Below are 25633 nucleotides of genomic sequence, written 5' to 3'. Positions count from 1 at the left end.
CACAGTGTCTCCGGACCTCGCGCGTCTCCATCCTCAGGTTAAAGCTGCAATAGTGTGTGCCGGGGGTCTCGGGAGAGTGTGTGCTGTCTCAGCGCCAATGTTGCACGTTCCATTTCTTTATGTGATGGGGGACTAGGGTCAGTCGGAATTTCAGCTCCCTCAAATCTTCCCGTTGCCATGGTGAGCCTCACAAGGATCACAGTGGTGCTGACTAATGGACACTACTGTCCCTGTTCAACGGTAGAGAGCAGGCGGTCTTACCATGAAAGACAAAGTTCACTTCAACATACCTTTATCTTTATTCTTCTCTTTTGCCAAGGAATCCAGCTTCCTCCGTAATGACTTCTTCCTTTTTTGTCCATCTGAGAAAGAAAAAACACTAAACTATTATTTTTCTATACGCACCTATAATTCACAACGAAGGGAATTAATCTATCATTATCTACCTACTTGAGCATTTCTGAGATTATCAAACCAGTAACTTAGAAAATTATCAGGACACTGCAGCAATAAAAATGACAGATCTCTTGGCTCAGGTTGAGTGGTTATATCAATAGAGGATAAAGAGGGGAGGGACAGAGGACTGCATACACTCATTCCTCGAATAGGACTTATTTAATGATTCAGGCATTGCCAGGTCAACCTGAATTTATTCCTGAAACTTGAAGTATGATATGAATCGGGTTTTCCGCATAACATACAAATGACCAAAACAATATGTACTAGCTAATATACGTAATATACAGTATATGTAAAAGAAACGAATGCCGGGGAGTAAATTGTCGCAGCAAGCTTTCCTCATAGGCATCGCTGCCAAGCACACGCCGCTCTTCCAACTCGCAAGTCACGGGCGTTCATGAATCTCAGGTGGCCGAGAAACCTGACAACCTCAGTTAGCATTGCAGGTGTCCAAGCCACACGCAGGAGGATGCTAGAGCGCAACGGCAGACCTCACGGGTTGAGTGAAACGGTGCAAACGGGAGCGTGATTCCTTTTGAATCCGTTTCGAATCAAACGTTTTCTCTCCCACACACGCTGTGGAAATGGTGCAACAAGGCAAGGCCACATCTGGACAGCACAAAAAAAGGGAATAAGGGTCAAAATGGAGCAACAGCTCAAAAGTATATTTAACCGCTGTTTAAAAGGACTGCCCTATTCTTCTATAAAGTTTACAGCTCATTGGTTTTCAAGATTGAATATCAGCACCAGAATATCTAGAAAAAATAACAGCACACTACGTGAATCCAAATATGGGTTTAATTAGAAGAAGTGTTATGAGGAAGGGAAATAAGTTTTCGACAGCTGTCAACAAGATCTATGACTCCTGGTTATTTGATTAATGTTCAGGAAACCAATGGCAACTTGGACCTGGGCTCAGAACCGTTATCGGGCAAATACCTCACAACCATGTCTTTAATCAGTCACTCTGACTGGCTTCAAAACTATCTGAATAGGGGGAGCTAAATATCTTGTAACCTGTCATCAACGTCGGTAATTTTGATAGATTTCAGGTAATCTACAACCCATGGAAAGCTGTCTTTTTTGTTACATATTTGAACACATGGGTGCCTGTGTGAAAAGGTATCACAAATTCATAAATCACAGAAAATAAACAGTACATTTTAAACTATTTATCCAATTCAAATAAACAGAAATGCAATTTCCTTATGCAGGAGAAGTTAGTATACCCTTAGCTTTACTGTCACATAACATGGGAAGATATTCAATCGGGTGCACTAGAATGAGTGATAAAGATTATAAAATAATAAGAGAGTAACTTGGGAGTGTCCAGCATTCCATAAAGATTAAAATCTTGGTCTGGTTTGGTCTTAATCATGCAGGTGAGTGGTAACAGATCATGTCAACATCAAAAGACCTATCTGAGGCCCCCAGAAGAGAGATTATTGATAACCTTGAGTCTGGGAGGGGTATCTCAGGCTTTTCCAAGCCGCCCAAGCATCATTCCACTGTACAACGTATCATCTACAAATGGAGAAGATTCCAGACTACTGGCAACCTACACAGGTCATCCCAGCATATTCAGGGCAAGAGTAGACCAAACAATGCTCATAGGTCTCAAAGAACCCCAGGGTCACATCAAGGCGTCTACAGGGCTCTCTTGCCATAAACAATGTCGAATGGTATGAGTCGGGGGCTGCACGATATATCGTTTCAGCGTCGACATTGCGATGTACGCACCCGCAATAGTCACATCGCAGAACGTGCGATTGAGTAAGGTAAACATATATCAGTCTACAATAAATATTTTTTTCAAATGGAAAACCAGCATTATATCTGTTTGATATAAGGTAACTTACTCAGATTTATGGGTTATTGGATACACAGTTTATTATTATTATTTTAAACACGGTTTGTTGCTGCACTTAGTTGACATGCAGGCTCTGCTTGCACGTGACGAAATGATGAGCAAGGAACAGGCAAAAAAGACCGATATTGAGAATTTGGTTTAAAAAAGAAATGCATCGTCAATAACATGGAAATATTTCGGCTACAGACAGAATGATGTTGACCAAAAACAGGTACTTTGTCGAATTTGTGTGTACTTATTTTTTTGACATGACCGTATAACTTATAACATCTGTGGCATAATATATGTTGCATAATGTCACATGATGCATCAGAAATCAACCATTATGTGATATTATGAAGTACTGAATGGGTGAAAGCTGTGATTAATCCCACTGCACACGGTATGACACGGTATGACAAAAGAAGTTCAACATGCAATATAATGGTTGGCTGTTAGCTTCAAAATGCACAAAAAACAGTATGCATCTTAGAACTGTCCTTAGTGCACCGCTTCGCATACTTTGAGTTGGGCACATGCTTCGAAACATTCTGTACGCCAGAGAATGTGAAAAAGAGAGGAAGGGGTATGAGAGAATGTAAATGGAGGTAGGGCGAACAGGGGGAGGTGTTGGTCAAAAGAGAGAAAAGAGGAAATGGTTTGGATTCTTGTCAGATGGCTCGGCACAGCTTGACGGAAATCCCAGGAACCTCCAGTCCTGTCTCTCTTCCTCAACCCGACGAGTCATGAAACGACTCCACCGCCCATTTGCTTCCCATTTCTCTACTACTGTCAGGGGCCTCCGCAAAACACGGGCCAACCCAACTCCGGGCGCAGGATAAACACAAGAGCAGGCCGAGTGCAAAAAGCCACAGTTGTGTTGTTGAAATATCTCAGTAATACATGGAGGAGGGATTGAGGGTTTTATAAGGAACACAAACGCTGTAAATCATTTGGCGGAAAGGCAGAACCTTCCACTGGAATCCAGAGCCTGGCCGACACACAGCCCTCCACAGAGCACCACTTACAGCCCAGAAGTAGTCTGGATGAACTGAGGAGGCGGCATGCAAAGTGTATTACTGACACCGCTTGAGACGGGGAGCTAGACCTTAACCAGCCTTGATTCACTGCTAGAGGATAATCTCACATACTCACACACACACACACACACACACACACACGCCTGCACGCACACCTTCACCTTTTGGGATGGTGATCTGGCAGCCCAGGTCGTAGTCCTGATGAAGCCTGTTGAACGCGACCTCCTGTAGTCGGACCCGCTCTAACTCTGACAGGCTCTGGATGGCCGTCGGGGTCAGGCGCACACTCCGCCCTGACTGGCTGTTCCAGGTGAAGTCGCCCTGGGAATAGAGAGGAGGAAATGCGTTAGCTACCGGATACAATGGCCAGCGCTACTCGTCGCAGCCATTCTCATAGGAAATGGCTAGGCGGAGAGCTGGTAACGCTACCAATCCCAATGCTACTATCGCCGTTACCTGACTTTGCTGCCGGACGTTTGACTTGGACGATGGATCTGCGGTCACTACAAATGAAGGCTCGTGAAGTTACAACGCCTCTGCGATCGATCATCGCCAAGAGATTTTCACGAGATCAAGGGGTGATCAAGGGTGTTCTAAGACTCTTCAACTCAACCCAAAACTTCAGATGTCTTTAAGACGCACCCTGTGATTTCAAAGTCAGGACGACGGAGAGAGCAGTGAAGCTGGAAGTGGTTTGGGCTCAGCCGTTAACAAACTGAACAGTCCCGCGGGGAAGGGAAGCGAGATAAGGGGGAACGGGTGGCGGGTCTGGCACTCAGCCCAAAAAAAGAACTTAATCCCTAGATATATGGATCTGTGTTCTCCTCCATCAACACTAAAAGCTGGTGAAGAGAGATGAGAAGGCGAAGGGGACCATTTATCCACTTACTGCCACTTCCTCCCCTAAGTTGTAAGATATGTCTTTATGTTTTACGCGAGCAGATATACTCCCAGGCGTCCCTACTCTGTCTGTATTGGGCAGAGGGAGTGGGGGAAGATGGAGGAGAGAGTTTTTGCTGAAAGGGCAGTGAGCCAGATTCAAGCCTTAACTCCATCACCTACCAACGCGAAAGGGGTAGCATCTTAGAGTGCCGGACCATGCTAGGACAACATTTTGCAATGTCTATATTAAGTACATGACAGGGTGTGAAATACAAGGGCGCCTTAAGCAAAACAGTGAGGGCATTAATACAACAACAAAAAAACAATCTAACTGATTACTTCAACAAAAACGAAATGCACAGAAACACTGATTACAGGTTTTAACAGTGTAATCTCCATCTCATAGAACACACTCCTGGGGAGTCGGGATGGAAAGACTTCTGCAAGTTATTCCAGAGCTTTGGCGTATGGGTGTCATTACACCACATTAACAGCGTTGTGCCGTATGTTGGGAGCTTGTGAAAACGAGCTTGGTAAATCAAAACAGAGTAATGAATAGATCTGCAGGACTTTAATGAGGTCCAGTCGGCCATGTTCCTGTTGCAGTGGTAAGAATTAAACCTGTAATGCCATGTACTGTAGAGTACTGTGGTAAACCTCGTTTAAGGGTTTCAGGGTAGAGGCTGGCGCATTCTGATAGATGGTGTAACCATATTTGAATAAAGGCAGGAAGTTGAATGTACAATCTGCTTCCTGCTGTTTAGGCAGAGGCATGATATACTCTATATAAAAAAAGATGCCTACATTGAATCTCAGCTTCTTAACTGCTTTATCTCTTTTGTTTTTACAATATTACATCTTTGTCAAGCAAAAGGCATGGCTATTAATAGGTGGTACCTATTTAACGAATAAATGTGTAATCCACTAGCTTAGTTAGTTAGTCATTAGCTTACAGCCCCGCGATTATGAAAGCACAGCACTGTCGTTGCACGTTTCCCACAACACTGATGATGTTAGGGAGCTTGTTTTCCAGTCCACTCCACTGGGGGCCCAGTGGATGATGGGTAGGGGGACCCAGTGGCTAATGGGTAAGGGGACCCTGTGGCCGATGGGTAGGGGGCCCCAGTTGCCGATGGGTAGGGGGACCCTGTGGCCGATGGGTAGGGGGACCCAGTGGCTGGATGGGTAAGGGGGACCCAGTGGCTGATGGGAAAGGGGGACCCAGTGGCGGGATGGGTAAGGGGGATCCAGTGGCTGGATGGGTAAGGGGGACCCAGAGGCTGGATGGGTAAGGGGGACCCAGTGGCTGATGGGAAAGGGGGACCCAGTGGCTGATGGGAAAGGGGGACCCAGTGGCTGATGGGAAAGGGGGACCCAGTGGCTGATGTGTAGGGAGACCCGGTTGCTGGTGGGTAGGGAGAGCCTGTAGCTGATGCTATCAGTCTGCAGCAGTTTAGAGATAGGAGAGAAAGGGGGGGCGCAGGAGGTGACCAGGAAAGAACAGGAACACAGCTGGAAAAGCTGGGCAAGGGGACGGATTGGGATGGATGAGTTTCAATTCCTCCGAGTCCCACGTGGAACATGAATGGAATGTTCATGGAACGACTGCGCTTTATCTCAGAATCGCTGTCGTCTCCCCCCACCACTTGGGAGTTATGTTCCACCAACCAGCTGGTCTCCATGAGTAAACGTACTAGACACTAAATGTGGCAGCCGTTTGACTCTGACCGTGATAAGTCTGCACAACCAATGTGTTATTTTAACAATCCAAAATGCTCGGTAAGTCCAACGCAGGGTCCAGTGTCATGCTCTATGCCAGCCACAGTAGTAAAATGTATTGGTCAGCCTGAGTTTCATCACTAAACTTTTCAAATATAGGAAGTGGGACTGAAGGCCTGCAGTCCTCTCAGCTGCAGCTACCGCAAATAGGACTGCTACAGAGAACAGATCATCAGTCAGAACGACTTGTCCTTGCCAATTGCGTGGATGAGCTTAAATGATGTGTTTAATGTATGTAAGTTGATCCTAACAATGCCTTTGACCACTGAATTGTCACAAAATCAATCATGTTTACTTTAATAGCACCAGGGAAACCATGATTTTTTGTCCTCAAGAAACACAGTGTTCCTTCTATTGGCTCTAAAAGCACTTCAGTGATATCAAATAAAAGCTGGAAACCTGTTATTTAACCTCATAGTAATTGTCTGATTTTTAAATCAAACTTTTTGAGTACCAACCCAAAAGGATACAATGGCCTCATTGTTTTTGTTTATCCTATGACTCACACATTTTTAAATGTATTCACATTGTTGTCAACTGTAATCAAGTTATTCCATTCGCGGTGAACAGCATTTGCCCGCCTATAAACAGATTATGTGCTTGAAAACACTTCCTGTTATCTTACAGCAGTCTAATTTAGGTTGTCACGATGCTGTGACTAATCATATTGCGTGCCAATATGGCTATGTAATTCAATTTCAACATCATATATTTTCTTAAGCGTGAAGGTTTTGCAAGAAATGTTTAGTGTAACATACTAATGACTGTTATGTTGTTTGCTTTACAGAACGAGTCTAAGCTTAATAATAAACTAAGTTAATAATATCTCTGTACCAAACGTTTATTGAACATCCCCAAACTATTCACTTCATGTACAGTATTTATTTTGGAAGCTCTTAAATCAATGCTGAAATTTTTTTTTTATTCAAAACCTAGGGTTATGTCCTATCCAATTTACTGTGTTCCTCTGATACAGTACGTGTGCTTGATGGGGCTTATTCTCAATAACTTTGAGAGGACTTTCTGACACATTGGGCTCGCAGCATGTGTTTTTTTGCACAATTTGAAGCAAAACAAAATGTATGTTTCCATGGTTACGTACACAGAGCCCCACAAGTTTCTCGCAGAAAATATCACCATGGCAACCCCCAAAATCATGCTCAATCGCTGAACTTGGAGAAGGTGTTAAGATCGACGACGGACACACAGCAAGCACAGAGCATGAGGTCTGTCACCGAAACGCATTGTCATATTAAAGAAAATCTCTTGAATTTTTTATGATTATTGTCACTATGCACATTCATCAAAATAATTATCAACGAAATGCTTTACCGTCAGCGTTACCGAAATGCAAAGAAGCATCTAAAACATAACAAAACCTCATCTGTTAATGTAAGATCTCTATCTTCGCTCTAACATGTCACAATTATTTTCTCAACACGTTGTCTCTACGGAGGGGGGGGGAAACGGTGATTTTAAAGCTGAAGGAAGGAACAATGGCCTCTTTTGGCACTCTGCCAAACACAACGCGTCCCTCTTTCTATTGGATTCATTATACAAATAACCTGGCGGGTATACGACCGTACTGCTTTAACTGAGAACACATTCGTCAGATCCAGAAGACTACAAGAACCTGGACCCAGACATGAGGATGTAGAGCAGAAAACAGAAGCACTCAATGGCCACTGCAGCATTGACGTTTTTATGGACAGTCAGCAGATTGGGAGCGCTGTGCTCTGTGTCCTCTGATATGCCAGTATTGACAGCATGGCAACAGATCAGGCATCTCGCCCAGTGAACCACAGCAAACAGATAATGAAGAGAGTTGTCAATCTAACCAATAGGTCAACCACTAAGCCAGATGCTTCCATGTGCTTATACATGCAGCTATAGCTAAGTTGAGTTTCCAAAACTCAAGCCAGTTTGATGCATCCACAAAAATCTAAGCATTACAGAGGATTACCCCATTGTGCTGTGTATTGATGACACTGCACAAAACCATATATTGTCGAGGGAACTTTTTCTCAACCTTCCCCCAAAGGTTGATATTCCACACACAACAGACTACAGCTCCGTGGTCTCTTAATTTTTTCTGGAGCTGTATATACCACGCTTATTGAAACAGGAATGTATGTTTGCGATTAGGAACGTGTGTACAGATAACATCAGGGTCAGCTGGTGGCCTTGCCATCAAATATTGTTCCCCAACAGGGCTAAATCCATTCTATGTTGGTGGCATGAAATACAAAACCCACTAATGAACAAAACAAACATTTCCACCACAGAAACAGAGGACAATCCTTTGGACCCCCTCTCATTCAAAACCTACTTTCATCACTACAAAAATAGTCTTCTCCTCTGCGGAGCACTCTGTCTGCCCAAACAACAACAACTAGTCCCTGCAAAGAAACACGTCAGATTCCAACCCGGTCAGAGAACAACACCGCTGTTGTGGAAATCTATGGAACAAAACCCCTAATCCCAAAAGACACCCCGATACTGGCCAGGTCCTGAAAAGGGGGCTGTGCTAAGAGACCGCACTGAAGGAATGTCCATGTTGTTTTTACCCTCTCTGTCCGTTTTACAGGTGGTGTTGACTCTGACAGTGTAACTGTGTAGTAATGGAGGAGTTGTGTAGAAATGGAGCACTTGTGTGGTAATAGAGTACTTGTCTAGTAATGGAGTACTTGTTTAGCATTGGAACCACAGATGCTAACATCTGCTTGTAATTACAGTACCGGTGGGTTAGCCTGACTGTTTGGCCTGTCAGAGTCAAAGGATTGATGGACCTTCCACCTGCTGTGGGGAGTCCCTCTCTCTGCCTGAGTGAAAATAGTCTGGGAAATATCCTGTTATGTCAACTCGCAGGAGTGATGAGTTAACAAAAGACAACTGGAGGCTAATGAGCAAGTTCATTCATCATAGGCATACTTTGTGAGACGATAACAATGTCTTGAATCCTAACAAAATCCTGTCATTTTAACAAACTTAAAATTACTAAAAATCCTTTGTACACACAGCAAATTGAACTCCTTCGGGGTAACGCTATAGACCATACTCAGGGTAATGCTCTCCATACTCTTTCTTCTCCTGCCGGCAAGACCACCACATCCAAAGAATGCGTGTAATCTCCCCATCCATGCCAGCTGGCCAAACCCCTAGCGTTGGAGATCTTCAGTCCCATGAGCAAATAAACACGGCCAGCGATCAATGTAATAATATTATATGTGGTATCAAAGATAACATCAATCACATGATCACTGTTGATGATTGATATAATAACAATCATAGGAGAAAATATAGTAAAAGAAAATGTTTAAACAGGAACTTTGCAGAAGTGATAATGGACCCAGTGTCTTCACTTGGTCCATCTCGCAAAAAATCCTCTAAATGAAGTCCAGATAGTCAAGGAGCATCGACATTTCCGAAAACAATGGATGGAGAACTATGTTTTTCTTCAAATAACAGCGAGGAAACATAATCAAATTTCATTACAGCCCCTTGAGACCTTGTAGAAGTCAGAACTCGCTGCTTTCACTTGCAAACAACGATTAAGGGTGAAAATAAAAGAACTGCCAAAAGCATTTAAAATGTTTTGTGTGCGTATGGAACACAGAGCTGGGCTTCAGACTGGACGACCAGGGACTGTAAAACATGATCAGTCTTTGATGATGTATGCATATGCAATAGAAGTAGGAATCAAAATGGATCTCCATGGATGAAACCTGGATTAAAAAATACAATGTTGTGAACGGCAGAAGCACAAACATGTTGCCATTGTAGTGAAATACACACACAATCGTAATGGATTTCAGCAAACTACTCCAAGAAAACATACTTAAAACATTACCAACCGCTTTGATGTGATATCCCGATGGCTGGTTACATTTCTACCTGGTCCCATGAATCTTCTAAAACTTTAGTGTGGAATCTCAAGTAGCCCTGACCTTGTATTTTTGAAACTATCCTGAAACAAGCAAGGTGTTGTAACAGTCTTCTGTTGCCTAGGTTACCTCCCAACTCAAGCAGGGAACTTCATCTAGGCTGAAGATACAACAGTTAAGACAACAGGACTCTTACAAACAATCACTCTTTGCATCAATGTTTAGCTACTCTAAATGACGGGACCTGTTTGATCAGTTTGGAACAGTACCAGTCCAATGAAAGTGTTTATTTTCTGATGCTTGCACATCCAGTTACAACCCTGTCTTAACCTTGTCCTAGAAATCCAGTCAGGAACAAGTCCTATTTTTTATTTGTATTTTTCTTTGCTATTCAAACAGTTTTTACATTGACCGTTTGGCTGACATTGACCAATTCACAGAGCATTCATCCAAAATTCCACGACTGCCACAGTCCTTTCCTGGAGTGTCGCTGCATGATTCTAACCAGGCCTGATTAGTGCTTGAGTAACCTCGTCCCAGGGCCAATGCGCACTGCACAAATAAGGCTGGGATTATTAACATCTCAAACTAGGACTGGGTGGGCTCAACCATAGCATTCAATGGGAGTCACTTACCGGGTGAAACAATGGTAATAATAAAATGTTAGCATATCACATACACTCACCTAAAGGATTATTAGGAACACCATACTAATACTGTGTTTGACCCCCTTTCGCCTTCAGAACTGTCTTAATTCTACGTGGCATTGATTCAACATGGTGCTGAAAGCATTCTTTAGAAATGTTGGCCCATATTGATAGGATGGCATCTTGCAGTTGATGGAGATTTGTGGGATGCACATCCAGGGCACGAAGCTCCCATTCCACCACATCCCAAAGATGCTCTATTGGGTTGAGATCTGGTGACTGTGGGGGCCATTTCAGTACAGTGAACTCATTGTCATGTTCAAGAAACCAATTTGAAATGATTCGAGCTTTGTAACATGGTGCATTATCCTGCTGGAAGTACCCATCAGAGGATGGGTACATGGTGGTCATAAAGGGATGGACATGGTCAGAAACAATGCTCAGGTAGGCCGTGGCATTTAAACAATGCTCAATTGGCACTAAGGGGCCTAAAGTGTGCCAAGAAAACATCTCCCACACCATTACACCACCACCAGCAGCCTGCACAGTGGTAACAAGGCATGATGGATCCATGTTCTCATTCTGTTTACGCCAAATTCTGACTCTACCATCTGAATGTCTCAACAGAAATCGAGACTCATCAGACCAGGCAACATTCTTTCAGTCTTCAACTGTCCAATTTTGGTGAGCTCGTGCAAATTGTAGCCACTTTTTCCTATTTGTAGTGGAGATGAGTGGTACCCGGTGGGGTCTTCTGCTGTTGTAGCCCATCCGCCTCAAGATTGTGCGTGTTGTGGCTTCACAAATGCTGCATACCTCGGATGTAACGAGTGGTTATTTCAGTCAAAGTTGCTCTTCTATCAGCTTGAATCAGTCGGCCCATTCTCCTCTGACCTCTAGCATCAACAAGGCATTTGCGCCCACAGGACTGCCGCATACTGGATGTTTTTCCCTTTTCACACCATTCTTTGTACACCCTAGAAATGGTTGTGCGTGAAAATCCCAGTAACTGAGCAGATTGTGAAATACTCAGACCGGCCCGTCTGGCACCAACAACCATGCCACGTTCAAAATTGCTTAAATCACCTTTCTTTCCCATTCCGACATTCAGTTTGGAGTTCAGGAGATTGTCTTGACCAGGACCACACCCCTAAATGCATTGAAGCAACTGCCATGTGATTGGATGATTAGATAATTGCATTAATGAGAAATTGAACAGGTGTTCCTAATAATCCTTTAGGTGAGTGTATATGCCACACATAATTATAATTTTTTTATCTTGATTGAATTGACACAATACGGATACTGGTATAAAATGTGAGCAGTATACCACATATACCACATCATTTTTAATTTGTTAAATCACAAACCTGAAGAGTGAAGATCCCGGCAACTTTGGTAAAGGATCCTATACACAGAGCTTCGCAACCCAGCGCGTGCATGATTCACACAAACATCGGAGCATTTCGCGAGTTGGGATTTGGTCCAGAATCACAAAAAACACCTACGTTCAAATAATAAAAAAACTCAGTTGTAATCACAGAGAAATCCAAACAATAACAAGCATAACAAACACACAAACAGACACACACACACTGTTCCTCTCCCTCTCTCTCTTTTTCTCTGACACACGTCCCATCTGTAGAACACTTGCCAGCTTACTGAGTTCTCAAAAGGGACATGTATTTCTGACCTCTACCCTGGGAGCCGCACACTGTTTAGCCATTATTCGTAAAATTTACTTTCTCAAAGGCTCCACAGCTGCTGGAAGAGAAAGGATCTCCCTTTAATCGTTGTTTTTTAATCAGGCACAGCTAAAAGCCAGCAGGGCAGCTTCATCGACCCAGCCCTCCATAAAGGGGAGCTTCATTGACTCAGCCCTCATTAAAGGGCAGCTTCATCGGCCCAGCCCTCCTTACGCAGTCACCAATCCCGGAAACTCAGTCCAAACCTCCCGGGCTTCACAGGTAATGTAGAGCCGTCTTGGCGTAAAGCGGGCACAAGCCGTGGGCACCCCATGAAACCAAAGAAACCGGTTGCTGGAGTCTTCCCGCAGAAGCAGCTGGGGCAGAATGCCCTTCACCTCCACCCTTCTCCTCCCTACACCTGGATCCTCTGTACTCCTGGATCCTCCCTAATCCTGGATCCTCTGTATTCCTGGATCCTCTGTACTCCTGGATCCTCCCTAATCCTGGATCCTCTGTACTCCTGGATCCTCCATACTCCTGGATCCTCCGTACTCCTGGATCCTCCCTAATCATGGATCCTCTGTACTCCTGGATCCTCCGTACTCCTGGATCCTCCCTAATCCTGGATCCTCCCTAAGCCTGGATCTTCCGTACTCCTGGATCCTCCCTACACCTGGATCCTCCCTACACCTGGATCCTCTGTACTCCTGGATCCTCCGTACTCCTGGATCCTTCGTACTCCTGGATCCTCCCTACACCTGGATCCTTCGTACTCCTGGATCCTTCGTACACCTGGATCCTCCCTACACCTCCCCACACCAGTATTCAGGATGGCAATAACAACAGGCAGGTGTCCTTGCTCTTGCAAAAAACCACCAATTCATCTCAGAGCTTTGGGCTGAAGCCAGACCGTCCGTGGCCACTGTGCACCGGTTTGACGCACAACCAACCCAGTCAAAACACTCCCACAGCATGAGAACATCGTTACATAATCCCTTCCCCAACGCCCGGTCTGCCCTTCGGCCATCCTCCTCAGTCAGAGTGACCGTATCGCAGCACACTGTGGTCCCGTAGCGCAACGGTTTCCCATCACCAATACGCGCCGTGAAAACACACAATTAGTCCGAAAGTACGACCAATCCTAGGAGTGTCAATCAGTGGTCTCACCAATGGAGCAGATCGTTTATTTAAATGTAATTTTTTTTACTGGACTTTGCCTTGGACAAAGATGACTCCACGACTGAATGTCTGGTCTCATGACTCGGCTGACATCTGCTTGTGGCACAAAGGGCCCCACTTGATGGTTGGTGGTTGAACAATTTTGTCTACTTTGGAGAAATGCCCTTCAAATCAGATGTGTGTGTGTGTACATATTTGTGTGTTTGGGCGTGCGCATCTTGGCACATGTACATCCTAGTTGACTTTCCTGAAGCGTAACTATTTCCATATCTTCACCATGGCTGAGATGAAGTGTGCACAACAACACTAAACAAAATGAAACACGTCGTCATATGCTCCAACCCTCCGCCCCTCGCTGCTAATATCTGTCAGTTGTTAGTTCAGGAAGTTACTCTACCAGCATCATTTCAAAGCCTTGTGTACGTGTGTCTCTGGGTCTGTGGGTGGCTGGTGGTTTGGTGTGTGTCTGACTCCTCGGGTCATAAACATCCTCTGACACACAAAAGCCTCTCGGCAACAGTGGCAGGGTTGGAGCTGTGGCTTGGCTGGGGCACGGCTTTCAGATTGCTCATTCGGGCCTTCCATTGGCATAAATTCAATTCATCTAAATCTGTGGCGTGGTATTGTCATTACATTTGAAAATGTTCAATGTTGTAGTTCGACATCCCACCATGACCTAGGTGCACAGTCTAAAACCACCTGCAGGGGACTACAGTTACAACGTGGACTTCAAATTTCCGAAAAACAATGTTGGTATGCGTCCTCTTTACTTTTCAATTAGTTGTACAGCTTGATTTTCGATGGGAATTCCAAAAAGTATGAAAGCCAACAGTCCAGAATTCTAAGACCCAGGCATTTTGGGTCGTGACAAGACAATTTCAGTTTCCCAAGAAAAAATTAAAAGCTGGAATAGTTAACACTATCTAAATGGAACAGACAATGTTAATATTTTCAATAGTGTATCATATTATGTGATTAATGGCTCATAAATTAGTAAATTAAAGCATGTCTCTTCCAATGAAAATGTCACAAATGTACACAAATCTTAGACCCATTCTATTGTGAATTCATAGCATGTCTCTCACAATTGGTTAGAAACAGGCATTTCTGTTCTATGACATCAATGGCATGCCCTACAATCAAAATGTCAGAAATTACTGAATCATGGATGCATTGGGTTTGACCTTTCCAAAAATAGTGTTTAGCATTTCTGAGTTTCTTAAGCACACAATTAATCCAAACATTATTTGCAGTTCTATAAAATGTTTATGATTTAGTCTTTTTTTACTTCTTTAGTAGGGTCAAAAGGAATTCCTTCCAGAAAGCAACAGAAATTGGGCACTTTTTTTACTATCCACTGTCTGTCACCAGAACCATCAGGCCTTTAATCCTATGTTGGACTTGGCAGGGGAAGAGATAAAGTGCTGGGTCTTAATGGCCTCCTCTGAATGTTTTCTTGGACAAGGTCCCTCCAGGTCAAAATGGACTCTCTGACTCAGCACATGAGAGACAGGAAGGAGGTGGCTGTCCTTTCACAGACCTGGTTCCCATGTAAGGCTCAATGAGAAGAAACACACATCTTCTTATTTCTCTGACATCGCTACACCCTGCAAAGAAACAGGATGCAATTCGATATTTCTACACTAAGTCAGGTGGTGTGCTTTCTCTAGAACAGGGATATATACTAACTGGGATATATACTATTGTCAAGAGAGATAAGGGCCATACTGGCATCACCGGTAGTACAGTTCATCAGTTAGTCAATCGTGTCTTGGACCGCAAACCCCTAACGTTTCCTCTAACTTGCCATGTTGAGATAAAGACAAAAATGTTAAACCTACAATAAAAACCAACAACAATCACCACTCCGACTAAAGAAACCCGCCCTGTCAGTCCACTGAGAGATGGAAGAGCAACTGGATCTAACCATAAACACACGTGCACTCGTGCACAATCTCATCTCATCTCACACGTATACAGGAAAAATGGAAATAAGCCAGACTGACAACAGACGAGACCTGTGCTTATTCTGGATAGTCGATACGTCTCCCATTCACCCGGTTCATCTTTCCTTGGCTTTTTGACTTGCACTCCTTTACCCATCCTAACGTGCACTCCTTTACCCATCCTAACGTGCACTCCTGGACCCGTCCTGACGTGCACTCCTGGACCCGTCTTGTTGGAATGCTCCGATGTAGAGGGCGCCGCTACCAGACCACAGCCGTGAACAGGCGGCGACACGGAACACGCCAGGAAAGCATGTCACCGCCTGTTCAGCCTTTTGGCCCACAAACAAGCCGAAATGGCAGGTTCTGAAATTTGGCTTCGATGAGGCACATCTCAAACCCAATGGGGCGTCGATGGATGTAGCAGGGCCAGGGGAATGTCGGCGCTGTCCAAAATGCGTTAATCAGAGAATCTTAACCTTCCGCGGCATTGCATGTGTGGTATGTGTTTGACTCAGCTGTCTACATACTGTCGACAGTGTGTCACATGGGTAAAGGTGCTTATCTCCACATTCCTGATGGTAGCAGGATCTACTACTGAAATATGTCTTCACAGTGGAGAGGTCTTAAGATAAAATGTGCTTGTGGGTTGTCTAAAGCAGTGGTTCCCAACCAGGGGTACTAGGACCCCTGGGGGTACTTGGCCTCTTACTAGTGAAATGAACATGAGGGGGTACTTCAGGGGTACTGAAAGCAGTGCAAAAAAAATTTGGGGGTACAGTAACTGAAAAAGGTTGGGAGACACTGGTCTAAAGCATTGTACCTCTCTATATGCAACAATAAAATGTAGTCAGGTGTCCATCTTGAGTTGTGCTGTTATTAAATTGAAATATTGTGATGTCGTTATTAGTAAGGGTAACTAAATATACCCAAAGGTCTGTAGACCTGTTCCAAAAAAAATTATCACCACCCATATGCCAGATACGGGATGTGTTTAATCCACCAAATATGTAAAGAATGTCAGACAGGACGGAGTCACAAGCAAAACAATTGAAAGGAAAGTGGAATAGAAGCCTTATCTACATATCTGTGCCTTTATGATGTTGCTGACAACAAAGGCAGCTCCATCCTGAAGCGTCATGCTCTACCAGGTGAGATACAGAGGTCTAAAGAGAAAGGGTCAACTTTTGAGACGCATAGCCAGCAGGTGGCCTCCAATACACCTAAGAGCCCAAACATTTAATCCATTTCACCAAAACACAGACATCTACCATATGCCCTTACTCTATGTTACTGTATTCTACTTAACTCCACTGTACTCTACTCTAATGTAATCTACTGTACTCTACTGTAATGTATTCAACTGTATTCTTCTTTACTCCGCTGTACTGTACCACACTATAAAGTATGGTGCTCTACTGTCCTGTAATGTACTGTACTATACTACATTGTATTTGAGTGTGGTTTCCTACAAACCAATCCGTTCTGCTGTTAACATGTCATGGTCTGGACCACAGGGATTCGTTATCCTGATATAAAACTGGTTCTTGGCTAATGATGCTGAATATGAACCTAGTTTTTGGTTTTCAAACCATAGGGCACCCAACTGGACAAAGACGAAAATGCTCTCAGACCCCTGAGAACATACTTCATTCATGTATTGTCACTTTGAATATATGTAGTTCTGTGGTAGCAATGCGCTTGCTTGTTGATGTCTTGCATCATGTCACATGCTTTGTGTGGATCCCAGGAAGGGAAGCTACTGCTTGTAGTGTTAGCTAATAGTGATCCCACTCTAATTAAGCAGTACATATTAGTGCTTAATTACAGTGGTGTAAGTTTGGGAAAAATTGCTTTCAAATGTAGTTTATCATTATCAGCATGAGTTCTCTCCTGACTGGTTGATTTTAGCCTACCCACACTCCCCCGATCCAGAACACAGCTGCAGTTCTGTGAGCTCAGTGACCTTTCACCCAGGAGTTAATAAGATGGAAGAGATCTGCTGACCACTGTCCCACCTTTTGATCTTGTGACCTCTAACACCTCAGGGTTTTCTATGGGGACTGATGGAGGCCTCTGCCGGCCAGAAGGTGGTTTTAGCATGGTCAGCGCCATCTAATGTAATAGTGGGCCGTGGCAATGTAGTCAACGGGCTGGAAAGACCAGCTTCATTGGCTGATCCCACAGGCCGGAGTCATGCTTATCGGGAGGAACCATCAATTGTGAAGATGAAGCACGCCGGCGCTGCTGTGTCCTCTGAGAAGCCATAATTGACTCTACATAGGAAACCTTTATCATTCTCCAGGGATCTCCCTGGACATTGGGCTTTTTAAAACTGACAGTACTGATTACATGAAAAAATGCTATGGAATATTCTGTTAAACGGCACAGCGTGTTGAGTGAGGTTTAAATATCACGCCAGTTACGTGCTGATATAATCCAACATTTGGTTTTCCTTGGAGTCCAATACATCCGCAAACGTACTGCATCATTAGTCTCAGCAAGCAAGACGAAATCACTCAATTCCCTTGCAATTGAAAGATATTAGAAATAGAACACATAATAGAAATTCAACAGTAACTAAATCAACTCAGAGCTGGAAAATGTAGGGGCAACACCCTGGACGCAATAGGATCACACTGCATTCAGCATATTTTTCCACGGGCCTGGAAACAGCCCTTCTTTGTGTGGTCGATCACCTGAGCCGTATTTGCCGAAGGAGTGGCTTATGGGGAAATGCAAACAGCCTCCAGGCAACAACAAGGACAAGGAGAACGCTGAAACCGGCGGCCAGACTGGATCAGGTTAAGATACGTCTACTGAGGTCGGTGCACCAATGACAGTACTCAGTGAATGACATATGTTTGCAAGCCCTTGTGGTCCCCTTAGAAAAGGGGAGGGATTCTGAGCCTGTTTGGGCAAGTATTTCACCCTCAGACTGACATGGGTCTCCAGCTGAGTGTCTCCAGGATCAGGAAGAGGGCAGATACACGTTCCTGTCGGCCAGTAACTTCTGATTACAGTCATAAAGGGGTAGCGATCCATGGACAGTCCAAGGCGGCTTTTGATGCTGGGGGCCGGGAGAATTCTCGTGTGGGCAAAAAAAACAAATGAGTGTACAGGACATTAAAACCATTCGCCTTCGCCACGCAGCCTTTGAACCCAAAATGCGACCGCATTTGGGAACGATCTAGATGAAGCCATCACGCCAGATTCGACATCTCGTTGACTTGGCAAAACTGGCGCTTGTCGAAATGTCCAATCAGAGTTGCACGCTGTTCCACACCACCCTGAGTCAACTGGATGCATGTCGAAAGGCCCCATGGGTTGGCTAATATTAGGACATGTTGCAACTGCATGAGAGATGAGAGGACGGGCGGAAAAGCTGTATGTCCTTTTGGAATGGAGAAATCTAAACTCCAGAGTTTAGTCTCTCACGTCTTTAGTCACAACATTTTCGACTTCGGTAGTACACTAGTGCTGGTAACATGTCCTCTTATCTGCTGGCTAATACACCTGGAAGACCGACACTTGACACATGTTTTTTTACAAGACAGAGTAACAGTTTATCCTCTGGCACCCTACGAGGCTCTGCTCCCTGTCCTCTCCACAGTATCTTCAGACCGGCACAACATTGGAATCTGGATTATTTATACACAATGGACAGAATGACAGAACAAGGAATTTGTTTGTTGGAAGGCCGATGAGGAAAGCGAATGCTCCCTTCACACTGTCCAACTTTGGGATCCTTCTGTGGCGATATTACCCTCTGGCTGCATAGTGAGAATGCCAGAGAGTTCACTAGAAAGATCAGACTATGGACCACTCCAACACACTTCAGGCAGAAGCCCTCAAGGTGCGCTATCTAAGGCCAGCGGGATTCTGGGTAACAATTACATTAAAGACCAAGTCACTCCGCACAAGGCATTGCACATACATTATGTGCAATGATTTGCTTACAATCCACATGACATCCATAATTCCAGGGACAGTTAAGGTGCCAAAACATGGGGACATGTTAATCTAACCAAACTGGGGGAGTGACACACCACATAGAAAAGGCTATGGACTCAAAAGGCTTTGCTGTTCACACCACAATTCATACTCAAATGGCCACTGGGACACCACAGTGTGGTGCGCCAAGCCAAAGGAAACATTACTGTTTTTCAGATATTTCGTTGTGTGTTAATGAGTCTGTACCACAGAAAACCTGATAAAAAACTGAAGTTGAACCACTGAATGGCCTATGGCCAGTGGATTGAGGATTTGGTTACAACTTAACACTTGATTTTGAGATTACACAACATATTGAGGAAATAGTGGCAATAGCGTTTTTATCTTTCATCTTTCAGACAGCATAGCTTCAATTTTTTTCTTGTCTGACTCCATCTGTGGTGCATATCTGTGTTAAACTTAAGCATGTGTGACAAGAAAGGTTCAATGGGCCACACAGGTCCAACAACGTCATCTTACCTAACCCCCTTCAACACCCCAGAAATGTGTAAATAAACCTGTTTCTGAAGGGTTATCTCCCAATCGTACATTACTGTGGAATGAGCCCTACTCTGTGATGGGATTAAACTATGGGTTTAATGGTTAACCAAACGACCATTACATCACAGGATGTTTCATTAGACCACCTTCCTTTTTTCTCCCTCTCTCCCTCTCCGCGAGGGCACACACTGTATTAGTGTTTACCTCATCTCTGTGGTAACATCCTCTCAGCCAGGCACATAACTTCACAGTCATAAGGTCCCAGTGACCTTTGCTACCGATGGCTCTCTCCCTCGTTAAATGTAACTGGCGGTTGGAAGAGGAGACTGGTTTGATTGCCTATAGTATGTGAATGCATGGTTACTGATTACATTTCAGTAGCGGACGAAATTAGAGTTGAGACGGAAATATTGTCGTGTGGAAGAAAAATAAATACAAAAAAACTCAGGACTGTGAAAAATCTAAACACCGTATTGATGCTGCATAATGTGTCAGTGCAATTTCCGTTCAGGAATTCAGCATCGCGCCAGTTCTCTATCCTCCGACACATAAACAAATACAGCGAGTCTCAATATACTTCTACATCGCAGGCTGTGAAAAATTGTTTTGCGCATACTACTTACAAGATAAGAATTGTGTCTCTCCAAGAACACGGAGTCGCCCATGGTTGAAAACAGGTATCCACATGTATTAAGTATCCAAAAGTGAAGGGGGAAAGAAAATGTATGTTACTCGTGTAATTCCAGAAACGTAACGGAACGAGCGTGGACTTGAAATGTCGTCAACACTGGCTGTCATTAATCTCGATTAAAAATAAATTAATTTTAAAAAAAAGTCAACAAAAGCAATAAAAAACTTAAAAGTTCACCCCGAATATTCTCCGAATACAACAACACTTTTGTGGTTGATGGTTACGGATAACGTACTAATGATAACGTACTAAATGGTCAGCGCGCAACAGCACCCACGCCAAACAGACCTCGCTCGGTTACGGACGCACGGACAACTGAAGTTGCGATGCTGCGAAGCGGAGGAGCATAGTGGAAATCACTCGGGCACAGAGACTAAAGGCGGGGCTCCTCAAGGAGGCACACGGAGAGCGATCGAGAAAGTGGAGATCAACGAACAATGCAGCAACCAAATTGCCACCTTGATTTCATTTTGTACAATAGTGTAAATCCACAGCACACACAGGTTTATGCGCGCATTTTGCAGTGCATACCTAATTATATCCCTTTCTTCTTACTGTGTACCAGGCGTGACAGCTGAAACAAGTAATCAACTGTTATAAGCTGTTGGGGGGCTCAGTTTGTGCAATGCTTCTTGCAAGACTATGTTGAGCAATCCTGGCCAATGGTTCCCTTGTCATTTATCTACCGAACACATGAATATGAAATACAGAGCGGTTACAGTGCATGGGGAATAACACTGGCCTCCTGTGAGGAGTTCACAGTGACCTCTCTAGACTCATATTTACTTGAGTTAATGAAAACCATTTGCCTTGCTCGCTATTGGCCAGAGTGGCCCGGGGTCTATTGGAAAGCTTTCCTCCCCGTTCGTATCCTATACACACAGCTTCAATAATGGACATTAATACTGTGACACTGCAGAGGCACGGTGAAACCTCTGGGGACTATTAGACATTTTTGGGGGTTTTTAGACAGAGCTGTAAACATCAGAAGAATTTCTGAGGCACGGCACATTCTTTTACAATTAAATCTGCCAACTAATAGGAAAAGAGGGCCTTCACGAGAGATGAGATGTAGCACTGTGCACAGCCAAAATCAGTTGGTGTGATTCTTGTCACAATCAGAGCGTGGAGCCTGAGAGATGTGTTAAATCGGTCAACCTGCTACCTGATATTAAGGCAGAGTTTTCAGCGGTCCTCTTGAAACAAATATGGAGTCACAGTACCACAGCATTCACATCTAATAGTTGGCTAATACACAGGGTTTTGCAATGCCACTCATGAAGCTCAGCAGACTGGTAAGCCTGCGCTCACACACAGAATTGTCACTTTGCGATCGCATTGGACTAGTATATTGAATCCTAAAATGGTATCTTGATAGCCCCACTGTGATTGTAGCTGAAACGCTGACATAGCTGGCTGTGCTGTGGGGGGAAAGGGGAGGCTTAAGTTTAGGAAGAGGGAGAGTACAGGGAGAAGGAGGGGGGAGGAAGAAGAGGCGGAGGAGGGAGGGAGGAACGCGACAGAACATCCCAAAACTCCAGATGGGTTGGATCCCACAAGACGGAGCACTTTGTCCTGACCGAGCTGTTCTCACCCTGGCAATGAGAGAGCTCGACTCAACAATGGACGTTTTAAGAATTTAAACGAAACCAACGAGTTACAGCAACAGTTGTGTATCAAGCAAAAGATGAGACACATTTTAGCTCCCAAACCTCTCCGTTGAGAATTGAACAAGCCTTTCAGTTGTGGAAATAACCCTAACCATGTGTTTGCTGTGCTTGGTTGTGTGACCCTGGATCCGTGTCAGAAGACACTGATCTAGTAGTTTTGGTCTTTACCTAGGGGTTGTCTAGCAAATATCAGTTGTGTCTTGATGTTCTTTATTAAGAGCAGAGCATTATTCTTTCCTGACAGGCAAAGTTTTCCAGTTTCCTTCTGATAAGATGCCTTGGCTTGTATCTCCCTTGATGTTTCCCTGGACAGCTCTCAGTCAGCTCTTGGGCAGAATTTGGTGGCAGGACCTGTCCTATACACAGCAGATTGCAAGTGGTCTGGACTTTTCTCCATTTGTAGATTATCTGTCAGACAATGTACCTCAAATTGCTTGAAAATAGATATGTAACCCCTCCCAGACTTACCAAAATCAAAAATATTTCTTCTGACGTCCACCTATCGTCTTTTGATGTTGGTATGTTTTACTTCAACCCCATATGATTAAGACCCAAACAGACCAAGTTTCTAACTTCACAAAAGGCTTGGAACTTTCTAATGGCTTTCTAATAATTTACACCTGTTTTGGTTTAACTGATTCTAATTTCATCCATTTTATGTGATGGTAAATGTATGGGTGCATTTTTTTTTGCATAAGGAAATTGCATTGCTGGTTATTTTGATTAGTGTAAATGGTTTCAAAGTTAAATTTTTTGTGTGTAATTTGTTAAATCTTTTACATTTACATATAAATTTGGTTGAAATTAACCTCAAATATCCATTTGCCTAAATGTGTACCAAAAGAGACAACTTTCCAGGGGATGTACGTATTATAATATCTCATAAAATACTTTTTGGCAGTACAGTGAATGACAAAATAGACAAAATGCACAGAAATAGATGCCGCAACATAAATCTTCAACTGGCCCTGACCATCTGGCAAATTAGGTTTTTGTCACCCATTCCCAATCTGGGCATTTCCCCCGACACATGATAGGGCCAATTAAATGCTGTGAAAAGGAAAGGCCCAGAAAATTCTAAGCAGATTCAAAGCACTTGCTTTGTCCATTTTATTTATTCTGTGTAAGGTCAATCTCTCGTGTTTTCTGTGTGACGCTGTCTTGCGAGATAAGCACAAGAATGGGATCCGGGAATAAAAAAGAGGAGAAGTGGGAAGGTATAAGTCTAGAAGTCGGGAACGCCGACGACTGTACTGCGGGAACGGCTCAAAGCAGCCGGGGAGTAATGACCTAAGAGCTGGGGAATGTGGTTTCATCCCTTCTCTGGAGGAGGGAAAAAAGGAAAACCAGCAGTTTATTACCACTGCGTCTCTCACTGACATCTTCAAGGACCTCGGACAACATCCCTGTATGAACACGAGTGCTTTGCAGAGGAAAAGGGTTAGGGTTAAGCCCCCCCCCCCCCAAACATCCGTTGTCCCCAACCCAGTGCATCCCCACGTCTGGATTTGATCACCAAAAAAAAGCTGCTTTTTTTTTTTCAGCTATCCACCTGGATTACGCCTGCCGGACAGGGAAAGCGCGTGTAGAAATAGCATGAATATAAAGCTGTTCCATATCAGGTGGTTCATTTTAATTCTGTTTTTGTATATTTAATCCAATCCGACTGTACCAGTTGACTCCCTTGTGAATCCATGAGCTGTCCGAGACTTATTCTGAAGCGTGAATGGGCCGAATGTTTTTTTTCTCAAAAACTCCCAAGTGAAACTAGAGAAACAATTCAAATGTTTAAGAAGACAAAGGGCTATGTCAGTGAGATGGAATCCAGGGCCTGTACGATTTTTTTGGGGGTCAGTGTGTTCTAGTTACACCCTCTTGCCTATCTGGCAGCTTCAGCTGACTATACTTCATCGCATGCCTCACGGGGATGTCATCCTGAAGTTTAACTTCAACAGCGGAGCTGCGCAGCTTGTACTCTCCCGCGCGCTGGTATGACACAAATTTGGATTAAGTTGGGCCGTGACAGATTGGTAGCGAAGTTTATTAGGGTACAGGCATACCACTGCGTTCCATTTTCTCCTTTATGTTTTACATGTCGACAGCCAGCACTCATGCCATCTATTCCCTGTTTAGCTCACTTAAATCATTGAGTAATCTATTTCCTGTTTGATGCACAAGACATGTGCCTGACGTAACAGCTTTGTTGTGGCTTTGCTTTGTGAGGCCTTTTAAAACCATGGCGAATTATGTATTTCGAATGGCATTCATATGAACTATTAATTGTTAGAACCTTAAAGATGTTTGAGATGCTTTCAACCCCTTAGAGTCCACATGCCTTCACTGCTTGCCTGTCATTCTGTCCTACGATCAAACCAACGCAGGCATAGAGGAATGAGATTTCCTGTTTACTTGGCTTTCATGACCATTAGAAATTAGCCATTGGAAGAATGCTTCCTTTGAAATCAATGACGTCCGGACTAGTGCAATCATAGTCATAGTCATAAACTGAAAGAAAAACAGATAGGCCCATAATATTTTGACATACAAGCCTACATACAGGATCTCATTCCAAAGAAACACTGAACACAATCACAATTTTGTCGCCTGTTATTTCTATGGAAATTGAGGAAGCCAGGCATACACCAATCAATCCTCCAAGCATTTCACAAAGTTCTTTATGGAATCCATCTCACATTTTAGGGCGGCTTTGTGCTTTGGGGAACACATGAAAATCAAATAACCTGAATAATACCAACTAGTGGGAGGGTAGTTAGATGCTACAACATAAATCTTCAATTGGTTTCTCTGACCATCTGGCAAATTCGTTTTTCGTCACCCACTCCTGGAAAATGACAACTAGTGGGAGGATAGCTGGAAAAAGCCATGAACCCCATTCAGTAGGTGTTCACACACGCAGAGAGACCAAACAGCCATGAGCTCTCACGTTAGAATATAACAGCTCAAATTCTCTGCAACAAACAAACACAAACAATGAGTCTTATTTTGGTCTCCAACTTAAAGGGGAGAAGAACATCTTTATTTTTTAAAGAAAATGTTTACAACATAACAGTTTCTCAAACACCAAACATATTATTGATTAGCACGATTTCTTCAGCAAAATGTAGGTTTCTAAAGTATTGGCACTCCTACAATCAGTATTTTGTGAAACTTCCCCTGCAGTGGATAACAGCTCTGAGCCTCTTCCTGTAAAGTCTGACTAGGTAGGCACATACTTGTGGGAGGATTTTGGACCGCTCCTCCATGCAACACATTTCATGGTCTTTGATATTTGTATGTTTGCGTTTCTAGACTGGCTTCTTCAATTTAGACCACAGGTTTTCAATTGAGTTCAAGTCCGGAGACTGAGATGGCCAGTGTAAAAGATTGATTTTGTGGTCTTGCAACCCTGTTGATTTTTATGTATT

At 43.8% G+C, this 25633-nt stretch overlaps 1 protein-coding gene across 3 annotated transcripts in view; it reads right to left on the bottom strand.

The window, feature by feature from the left end:
• LOC105020022 (rho GTPase-activating protein 6) overlaps positions 1-25633 on the bottom strand; it is a 64528-nt gene that overhangs the window by 15700 nt on the left and 23195 nt on the right. For 2 of the 3 annotated variants that reach the window (XM_013140049.3, XM_010886663.4), the window contains exons 2-3: positions 3510-3669; positions 291-362 (exon numbers count right to left, since the gene is read on the bottom strand). In XM_013140049.3, the coding sequence (XP_012995503.1) occupies positions 291-362; positions 3510-3669 (232 nt within the window). Of the gene's footprint in view, positions 1-290; positions 363-3509; positions 3670-20470; positions 21089-25633 lie in introns of those variants that run through there. The other variant, XM_010886664.3, reaches the window with a different exon arrangement.

The sequence above is a fragment of the Esox lucius genome, chromosome 22, assembly GCF_011004845.1.
Source record: "Esox lucius isolate fEsoLuc1 chromosome 22, fEsoLuc1.pri, whole genome shotgun sequence".
Taxonomy (NCBI): Eukaryota; Metazoa; Chordata; class Actinopteri; order Esociformes; family Esocidae; genus Esox; species Esox lucius.
The sequence above is the reverse complement of the archived record's forward strand: the minus strand, read 5'-3'. Positions and strand labels throughout refer to the sequence as shown.